The sequence below is a fragment of the Coenobita brevimanus genome, chromosome 83 (assembly GCF_032717465.1).
Source record: "Coenobita brevimanus isolate Jiangsu-jjx chromosome 83, ASM3271746v2, whole genome shotgun sequence".
In the NCBI taxonomy this organism is placed as follows: domain Eukaryota; kingdom Metazoa; phylum Arthropoda; class Malacostraca; order Decapoda; family Coenobitidae; genus Coenobita; species Coenobita brevimanus.
In genome coordinates this window covers 1,880,001-1,890,132 of record NC_137036.1, presented here as the reverse complement: position 1 = coordinate 1,890,132, position 10,132 = coordinate 1,880,001, and the positions used below count along the sequence as shown (strand labels likewise).

The 10,132-nt window shown below is 42.8% G+C and overlaps 1 protein-coding gene across 2 annotated transcripts; it reads right to left on the bottom strand.

Annotated features, from left to right (window-relative positions):
- Window positions 1–328: 328 nt before the first annotated feature.
- Window positions 329–9,189, bottom strand: Dtd (D-aminoacyl-tRNA deacylase). 2 transcript variants are annotated; one of them, XM_080280081.1, is made up of 6 exons: window positions 8,915–9,189; window positions 5,768–5,898; window positions 4,988–5,078; window positions 4,350–4,452; window positions 2,985–3,117; window positions 329–655 (listed from the first exon to the last, which is right to left on the bottom strand). In XM_080280081.1, exons 2-6 carry the CDS (start codon window positions 5,886–5,888, stop codon window positions 558–560), a joined length of 546 nt encoding a protein of 181 aa, XP_080136207.1. In that variant the 5' UTR covers window positions 5,889–5,898; window positions 8,915–9,189; the 3' UTR covers window positions 329–557. The 2 variants fall into 2 exon arrangements, with proteins under 2 accessions (XP_080136207.1, XP_080136208.1); XM_080280082.1 differs by having other exon boundaries at window positions 5,768–5,863; window positions 9,137–9,185.
- Between the last annotated feature and the right edge of the window lie 943 nt (window positions 9,190–10,132).

Here is a 10,132-nt window from a genome sequence, read left to right as displayed (position 1 = left end):
AGGAGACCGTTTACAGTGCTGGGTGGTAACCATATAACTGAATAACAAGGTGATGTGGAGCTTAATATGCCCTGCTAACAGGATGGAGAGACACAAATGCGGTGTCCATCCAGGAACCAAACCACACTATTCCCCATGCCTTGCTGTGGCAGGGTGTTGTCTGCCACTAGGGAACATGGTTTCACTGCATGGGATGACCCTGTGGGGGCAGTTCCTTGCCTGTGCTTGATGGGTCTGTTTGGCATTACTTAACATTAGCAACAACTTGAGTGTAAATCCACTGCATCAATTAAGAGTACAGGTATTAAATTAAGAATATTAAAACCTCTTTTAGCTTTAAACATTTATTTAATAAATATTACTCAGATGTCACACAGGTATTACAATAACAGTTCAACCCTGAAATTACTAACTGTACTGTAAGTACCAGTACTAATAAGATATCCATTAGTAGGATGGGTAACCTATTAATTGACATAAAAAATGTTCATAAATCAAGATAATTTCAGACTGCTTCACTAGTAGGGTATATAATTAACATTATTTTTTATATCAATTCACGGAATGTCTGCTTTTGTTGTTGGTGATTCCAGATTGATTGTTACAGGTCCATCATTTTGTATGTGAACCTGCATCATCGCTCCAAATGCCCCATCTGTAAAGAAAAATATATGAATGTTTATACTGTGGATGGTGAACTAAGTGAATTTTTCTCTTTGAAAGTTGGGTTGAAACAGGGATGTGTCATGTCTCCATGGTTGTTCAATCTGTACATGGATGGGGTAATAAAAGAGGTACAAGGTAGGGTAGTGGATGTTGGAGTGTCCCTGGTGAGAGATGATAGTGTTTGGAAACTCCCTGTACTGTTGTTTGCAGATGATACTGTGTTGTTGAGTGAAGACGAAGGGGAGCTGCAAGGCTTGGTGGATGAGTTTGAGAGAGTGTGTAAGAAACGGAATCTAAAGGTGAATGTAGGGAAGAGTAAAGTGATGGTCTTTGAGAGAGGTGAAGTTAGTGAATGTACAGCGAGGTTAGATGGTGAGGAATTGGAAAATGTGAGTACGTTTAAGTATTTGGGTAGTGTGATGAGTAAGGATGGAAGTTTGGAGGGTGAAGTGCTTGAAAGGGTACAGCAGGGAAGAAAGGTTGCTGGTTCCTTGAAAGCAGTGATAAGAAACAGGGAAGTGAGAATGGAAGTGAAAAAGTTACTACATGACAGTATTGTGATACCAACTCTAACGTACGGAAGTGAAGCTTGGACGTTGTTGGAAGGACACAAGTCAAGAGTGAGAGCAGTGGAAATGAGTTATTTAAGAGGAGCCTGTGGAGTCACGTGGAGAGACAGGCTGACGAATGAGGATATAAAGGAGCGTTGTGGTGTGGATGTGGATGTGATAGGAAGCGTTATGAGGAACACACTGAGGTGGTTTGGCCATGTGGAGAGGATGGAAGGCGAAAGACTGACGAAGAGAGTGTATGTGAGTGAGGTGGAGGGAGGAAGAGGGAGGGGGAGGCCGAGGATGAGATGGAGGGATGGGGTGGAGAGGTATATGAGAGAGGGGGGTGTGAGTTGGGAGCAGGGCAGTGAAATGGCGGGGGACAGGGCGACTTGGAGGCGATTTGTTTATGGCCACCCCAAACGGGATTGAGGCGTCTGGCAATAGATAGATAGATTATACTGCCAAGGGATAAGGCAGAAAGAAGTTTACAACCATACTGTACTGTACTTCACAAATGTTGTCAAGGTTACTAACATGGTCAGGAGTGAGATGGTGAAGTGTGTGTTCTAATATGACAACAATCCATAACCTCTGTCACAGACCTGGTCACCTTATGCTTTGATTGTACAAAACTATGCATTGCACATCATTGGGCACTTGTTTGCTTAAAAAAAAAAAAAAAAAAAAAAAAAAAAAAAAAAAAATGCTTTTTAGCCTATTTTTTAGTCAAGTTGGAGGGAACACAATTCAGGCTGCTGCTGTACTTTCTGTGGTGAAATGAAGTATTCTGTTGTAGATATGGCTGCCATTTCTGTGATTGCACAGTTTGCATCAGCCAGGGTTGCCAGGGTAACTTTTTTTTTTTTTTTTTTCCTGTGCAGTTTACACAGGATGCATATGAACAATACATTAGGCCACATTCTCTCTGGAAAATATGGCAACATTTTTAGTGCAGGTGTGCACTTTCTCATCCCACTGAGTGCTGTGTAGGACTTTGTCAAATGCACAAGTAATATCATGGGTAAACTGGTCTGTTTGGAGCTTAGTTGATGGCCAAGTGTAGTCAGACTGGATGGTCAGTTTGACCAGTAACCAAGGAGACTCATTCCTACCTCATAACCAAGGCTCACTGAATCTCATACAACCATGACTTGGCACTCAAGATGTGGGAGTGGCTCCGTTCCATCGTGTGAACACAAACCAACTATAACATAGGGATGTGGTGAGCCTGTGCTTTAAACTACCGGTATATTACTGTACCGGGATGTGGTGACCCTGTACTTAAAACACACATACACACTCTCTCTCTCTCTCTCTCTCTATCACACAGGGGATAAGGATGCTGTGGATCATTTGTACAGCGTGGCAGCTCCACCTTGTTATATCAGCATCACCATGTTACAGCATCCCACTCCAGCACCATACCATGTCAGTACACGATGCAGGATATAAAGAAAAAAAAAAAGAAGAAGAAGTCTATCTATAGCCAGATGCCTTAACCCACAAAATAAACTGCCTCCCTGTTGCCCTGTCCTCGGCCATTTCGCTGCCCTCCCCCCAGCTCAATCTCCCTCTCTCATGTATCTCCCCACTCCATTCCTCCATTTCATCCTAGTCTTTCCCCCCTCCACCTCACTTACATACACTCTCCTTGTTAGTCTTTCACTCTCCATCCTCTCCACACAGCCAAACCACCTCAATGTACTTCTCCTAATGCTTTCTATCATGTAGGAAAATAAAAAAAGTATCATACTGGTGACTTACCTTTGACTAAGTTGCTTTTATATTGCTGGCCAAGTTGTGTGATAAAGTTGTGATAAAACTGCTTTGCCGCGTCACCACCCATGGCCTGGTGATAGTCTGGCTTGTTGCCCTTTAATACGCAGTACAGGGTGAACTGAAATGACAGAAACTCAATACATACTACTGTACTGTACTGAGTTAACAAAATATTGTATCTAACCCTTTCAATCTGTGGACATTTGTAAACTATTCTGTTCTTGCTAACAACCAGGCATTTCACTTGCCTTAAAAGCATATGCTAACAGTGTAAGCATTAATGAAGACTGTATCTAACCACTCCTGTTTGAAAAATCTCCTAGGCTTGGTAAAAAAAAATACTGTATAGGGTAATAAACATTGGACTGAAGGGATCAAGACACTTGTATTTCTGGGAGTGCCTCAGTTGACAGGTTCCATACGTTTGTAGTAGTATTATATTGTATAACATCACGGTCTGTCTGCGGGTGATCATTTCCATCCATCATCTGGTCCTGTAGTACTGCCCCGTAACAGTACTGGGGCCACTCTGGCTGGGTTGGTTACTTAGTTCAGACATAAAAGTTTAGTGTGTTCAGTTGCTCACTCCTTACCAGCATCATGTATGGTGATGCACTGTATGTTGTAGGAAGATGGGATGTTACTGAGTTGGGACAAAACTGGTTGGAGATCCTTTTGCCTTGGCCACATTCTCTCAGGGTGCAGTACACACCAGTCAAAATTTGTGGGTTGTAGAATACCATTTATTATTTGCAGGCCATAGGAGTGTAGTGTCCATAAGTATGTATTTTTTTCCCAGTCATTCCCAGGCTTCATGTAATGCAAATCACTCTTCTGAGCAACTGTACCACCATAGGTTGGGAAAGCCTTGGAATGGGATACACAGCTTATGGGACTACACTCCATGGCACTGATAAGGAGCCTGCATGTGGTGGCAGCGTGTACCCTGGATGTGATGCAATTGAGATGTTCATCCAGGAGTCAAACCTCCTCAAAATTCCCTGCACCTTGCTGTAGGGAACGACCGTGATCCAATCTTGGCAAGGTGCTGTTTAGCAGACAGGGATGCCACTTCTCTGTACAGTGTATGAACTAATGTATGTTGGATGGGCCTGCTTGGTCAGACAAACTAGGCTTAAGCAACACCACCATCACCCTGACAGTGGTGGATTTAGGGAAGGGGGGCATGACTACATTTTCTCTGTGTTCCATGCAAAACACAGTAGCATGGCATACATTGAAATCTGCTACATCTTTGCTTGGTGTGTCCTCCCAAAATATCTACTGTAGAATCACCACTGCACTCCAACAGGTCTGGCAAATAGCTGATAGGATGGATAGGCCACTAACCTGTGATACACAAAGAATCTCAAGACCAGAGTCCTTCACACTCAACTTCCACCGCTTCCCATCAGCGTCATCAAATAATCGTGTGTTGAGAACCTTCCGAACCCTGTGAATGAAAGTAAGTCTGCATCTTAGTCCACATCTCTCTCAGTGTTGTTGATGCTCTTGTTGTGGCCCCAGGCTGGTTTGGACATGAACTCAGTGGACTGCAGGCTGAAGTTATCCTTTTCCTGTAATCCACCATCCTCCCTACAAGTGATAGAGAGATATAAGGGACGTTTGTACCTGGTGCCACTGTACTGAGCATCCCATTTCAGTTTCCATTTGATTATATATGGTAATGAAAACGTGAATGTGTTTTACAGCTGCCCCTCCTATCTCACTCAAACCTGGAATTTCTCTTGCATCTGAAAATTGTCTGGTGTGGCCACAAATAATTAAAGATACAATCCCCCCTCCTCTCCCCTACTTCCTCTCCTCCCCCTTCCTTCCCTCTCCCTCTCACTCCTCATCCCTCTCCCCCATGCGTTCTTCATTCCCCTGTCCCTAGCTTCTCCTTCTTCCCTCTTCTCTCTTGTTTTCCCCTCCTCCTCATCTGTATAAAGAATTTAAGAGCTACACAGCTGAACCATAAAACTTACATATAGTCCATGTCTGCTTGGGTGTCGTCTTTGTGGATCCCGACCAAAACACACAGACCTCTTCCGATTGAGCTGACAACTTCATCGCCAACTGAAAATACAACACGTACAAACAGTTTTAATACAATCTCACCTTCTGCTAAACTACCCATTAACTGCATGACTAAATATCTGCAGTGCAGTTTGTATTGGTGTTGGAGAGATATGCCTTCATGTGGTGGCACTGATATACTGACTGGCTGGTGGAGCTGCCTGGTTCTCTCTCTCTCTCTCTGTCTCGTGTGGTGGGGATGGCTTAGTATTACCAGTATCTATCCTGCATCATTTACTGCCACAACCATACCCACATGTGAAGAATAAACTGCCAAGGAAAAGGTGATAGGAACTTTAGCTGAGAAATATCCTGAGATGGTTAGGCCAGGTGGAAAGAATGGAGAATGAGAGACTGACTAGGAGAGTATGTTAGTGAGGTGGAGGGCAACAGGAGCAGATGAATGGGGATGAGGTGGAGGGATTGAGTGGAGAGGTATATGAGTGAGGGCAGTGTGGCTTAGAGAGAGGGCAGCCTGTAGGTTAAGGGCAGGTGACATGGAGGCACTTTTTTTGTCACCTCATTCTGGATTATGTGGCAGTGAATACCCATAGATCAACAGATAGACAGATATGGAAGGCAGATAGATAGACATACGGTAGGTAGATAGATAGATAGACACAGAGAGAGATAAATAGAGAGATAGACTGATAAACAGATAGATAGATTTGTGTTGTACTTTGCCTTACCAGTAACAGATGCCTGATGCACTCTTTGTAGAACGGCTCTCATAATAAGGACGCTGATTGTATGTCTGAAGTTACTGCTTGGGTGAAATCTTGAACCTGAAACAGTCACCAGATACAGCATACAGCATCTACTGACTGTGAAGGGGGAAGAAAAGCAGCGAAAATAAATAACTTGCATATACTGTACAGCTGGCCCTTCATGGTTATCTGCGGCATATCAAATCCTCTCAGTATGCAGTATATTTGTGTTGTGTACTTTGTGATGGTTTAACAGGCTACTATACCATCTCGGAGTATGCTTTCAACAAGATTCTAATTAATGATGTTTTGAGGCATTGCAAACATATTAAATCCTCCCAATATATATTTTTTGTGTGCTTTGTAATGGTTTAACAAGCTACTCCTAAACCATCTCAGAGTACGCTTCCAACAGGCAGATTCCAGTTGATGTTTTGAGGCATTGCAATTGGTTTTTAGGCAACCTTGCAGTTAAATTATGACTTCAGGGGCTGGTGGTATGGGGCAACAATTACGTGTGTATTTTCTTCACTGGTCGAAAATGGGGGTGACCATCATCCACTCACGTGATGTAGTGCTGCCTACTAACTTCACTTTTATCATTCTGTTTTCTGTGTCTGCCCTCCTCTCCTCCTATTTCTCCCATCTTTACTGTCACTTTTTATTACTCTTCTTTCCTTTTCTGGTGGCTTTACATTGAGTAATAAGCTTAATGGTGTCCTGTAAGCCAGGAAACCATTTACAACACTGGAAGTTAGCCATATAACCAATCCATATGAGTTCCCAACATGCCAACAAGTGGGTTGGCGGAGGGTTAATGCCCCCGTCTGAAAAATAATTACTGTAACTCAAAGACAAATGACCACCCATTATGAGACTGACATCTGGCAGTTGACAAAGATACAGATAAAATTTCACCATTCCTGGGCAAGTTCCCAACATGTATGAGTGGCCAACTGTACCATACATATAATACAGACTACTAATGGTGCAGTAATGATACACAGAATATATCTTAGTATCCATGTATTTGTTTTGGTTATGATACAAAGATTAGCCAAACTTTCATGACATACAAACAATAAATAACCATCCGTCATCCACCATTTACAGCTCTCCTTCATTTACTGGTATTGATGGACTTGATATTTTGGTTTTGCTAATGCCAAGTGATTTTACTCAGCTATGGGAAAGGAAGGACAGGACTGCAGTGTATTGGTGTTGTGATAAGGAGGGGTAGATTGAGATGGTTTGTGTTGAGGAGGGGTAGATTGAGATGGTTTGTGTTGAGTTGGGGTAGATTGCGATGGTTTGTGATGAGGAGGGGTAGATTGAGATGGTTTGTGATGAGGAGGGGCAGATTGAGATGGTTTGTGTTAAGCAGGGGTAGACTGAGATGGTTTGTGATGAGGAGGGGTAGATTGAGATGGTTTGTGTTGAGTTGGGGAAGATCGAGATTGTTTGTGATGAGGAGGGGTAGATTGAGATGGTTTGTGATGAAGAGGGGTAGACTGAGATGGTTTGTGATGAGGAGGGGTAGATTGAGATGGTTTGTGTTGAGTTGGGGTAGATTGCAATGGTTTGTGATGAGGAGGGGTAGATTGAGATGGTTTGTGATGAGGAGGGGTAGATTGAGATGGTTTGTGATGAGGAGGGGTAGACTGAGATGGTTTGTGTTGAGGAAGGGTAGACTGAGATGGTTTAGGCATGTGGAGAGGATGGAGGATGACAATTGGGTGTGGAAAGCGAGAACTGTGAACGACGAGGGTGGGGTTGCGAAAGACAGACTGAAAAAGACCTGGGACGATGTCATAGAGTGTGACCTCAGGGGTAAGGGACTGAATAGGGAGGCTGCCAGAGATCAAGCAGCATGAAAAGCCACCATTAGGTGACATGCAAGCATGTTGGAGCCTTTATAAACAAAAAAACGAGTCAGTTCGTGCCCTGGATGTTACATGATTTCCTCTGGTCAATCAGTGGCCGAGCTGCCGACTGGCTTCCTGGTTTTGCCAAGGCATATGTAATGGTCTCTCTTTCTCTCTCTCTCTTTGGGAGGGGGAATGTGAGGCCCACTATTAGAGGACACACTTTAGGTTAGAACTGAACTGCTTGGGATCTAGGTTAGGTTAAATGGGGTTAGGCAAGATTTCAAAGATTGTTAGGTTAGGGTGATGCTAAAACTGGCTTATCATACTTAAGGGAGGTTGGGGAATATAATTATATACAAAACAGATAATTCATCCTCATCATCATCAGCCATTGAGGTCCACTGCAGGACCGGCCTATCCCTACTGAAGCAGGGACGATACAGCTAATGTATCTCTACCCAGCGGCTTAGGCTGTCTGGTAGAGACTGTATGTAGGGTGAGAAGTGCTTGTGAGTGTGATTGTAGTGTTGTAGTGGCTTTGGATGTGTGTGTAGTCTGTGAACCAAGTGTAATCGGCCCACCTTAAGCCAATTGGGTGCAAGCATACTAGTATGCGACACTGGTTCAACCACAGCACCCCTTGTGTCTGGCAAAGTAGTAAGTGGCTTGGTGAACACTTCCCAAAGTTTTAACAACTCTGGTGGGAGGCGAACCCGCACTCACCAGCGTGCGAAACGCACACTCTACCACTGTACCACAGAGGCTCCAACAGATAATTCAGTAACTTAGAAATTAAACTGAACAAATGCAGAAAAAAATATATATATTGCCAAGTCCTGTATGGGGTGAAACAAGAGAATATGACCGTGGTTCATTACTATTATTATCATTATTATTATTATTATTACTATTATGATACGTTGGTTCTGGTTAGTACTTGGATGGGTGACCGCCTGGGAACACCAGATGCTGTTGGCATCCCTACGTGTCAAGTGGGGTTGGTGGAGGATTAGTGCCCCTCCCTGTAAAACAATTAACGCTAAGCCCTTGGCCACCCCGTTTGGGAAACATGGCGTCTGGCAATGAATGAATGAATGAAAAAAACTATTATGAGTATGCTTTTGTGACGAGAGAGGAAACTGGATACCATTAATCATCTGGCCAGGCGAGTTTTGGTCGGACAGAATCGCCATAATGATAAAATCATGCAAAATGAAAGATTTTGAAAGTCCAAGATTGAATATTTATTGTTGTACAATACTTATACAACAAATGGTGGTCAGTCTTGCCACACACCGCCTTCGGTAAACAAGTTTCGGAAAAATGGGTGAAAATATATGAAAACCAATGAAACGTGGAGAATTATTTACGGTCGTTTTCTGCTGTTTAAACCCCATACATTTCCTCTCCTTCACAAGCAAGCCTATATTTATCAAGACTAGCCATAATTACTGACCAGGTGAGTAAACCAGGTGAGAAATACCAGCTGAGGCGATGATTTTGGGATGTTTTTGCTTTTTCCACAGCGCTGGTTTGTTTATGAAATTTTGGATCTTTCGACACAACACAGTTCGGCTCATCAACGTCACTCATTCCAAGAAAACTCTACTAGGTCTAGCAAAATTTATAGTCAGTTTGATTGTTGATAGCTCCACGACATTTACTATAACGTGACAAAAATCTTCTACCCTTTTTCCGCTCAGTTGATGAATGTGATCAAGTGTAATCAGATTGGAGGGAGATTTGAATATAGCCAAGGAGATTCATCCCTCCCTCATAACTATGGTTCATCGAATTTCATGCAACCGCAATATACAGTAGTAGTCAGGTTGTGGGAGTGGCATAGTCCTGCGTTTGAAAAAAGATTATATATCCTCCCCTCCTGCCAAATAATACGTAACCAAACTCTCGACATGAATGGCCAATGCCCCAATCATGTTTTGCGGCCCTCCCTCTGTAATACATGATTAGTTGATAAATAAAAAGTCGCTCTAATTATTGAGTAGTTTGTTAATTTGATATACTGAACATTTTGGTTTTAACATTTATCTCTACATATGGATTTTACCTCAAAATATAAGTTAATACCTACATAATCGCCGAATTGAATGTTAATAGGCCAGATTGACTGTTGGTTGCCGCGAAAGAGGAGGTGAAGTGTTTCTTTTACTGGTGCTATTTTTACCCTAATTAATGGTTGGTTGTGCTGCATTTGTGTGTACTAACACTCATGGACCTTCTGTGTGTGTTTTCCGACTACGTGTAATCCAGCAAGAAGGAAACTACTGAGGTGAAGAGAGCAAACTGGTCAGCAAGTGAGCGTCGTCGGCTTTGTTAGGTTTGTTTGTTACATGTATTTGGCCCATTTATGAGAAGTTGTGATATCATACTATAAGCTGACAGAGGCGGTGTGAGGATATAGGATGTTTACATAAGTGAAATGGAAATAAGGAAGGTTGCCTGTATATGCTGGCGCAGG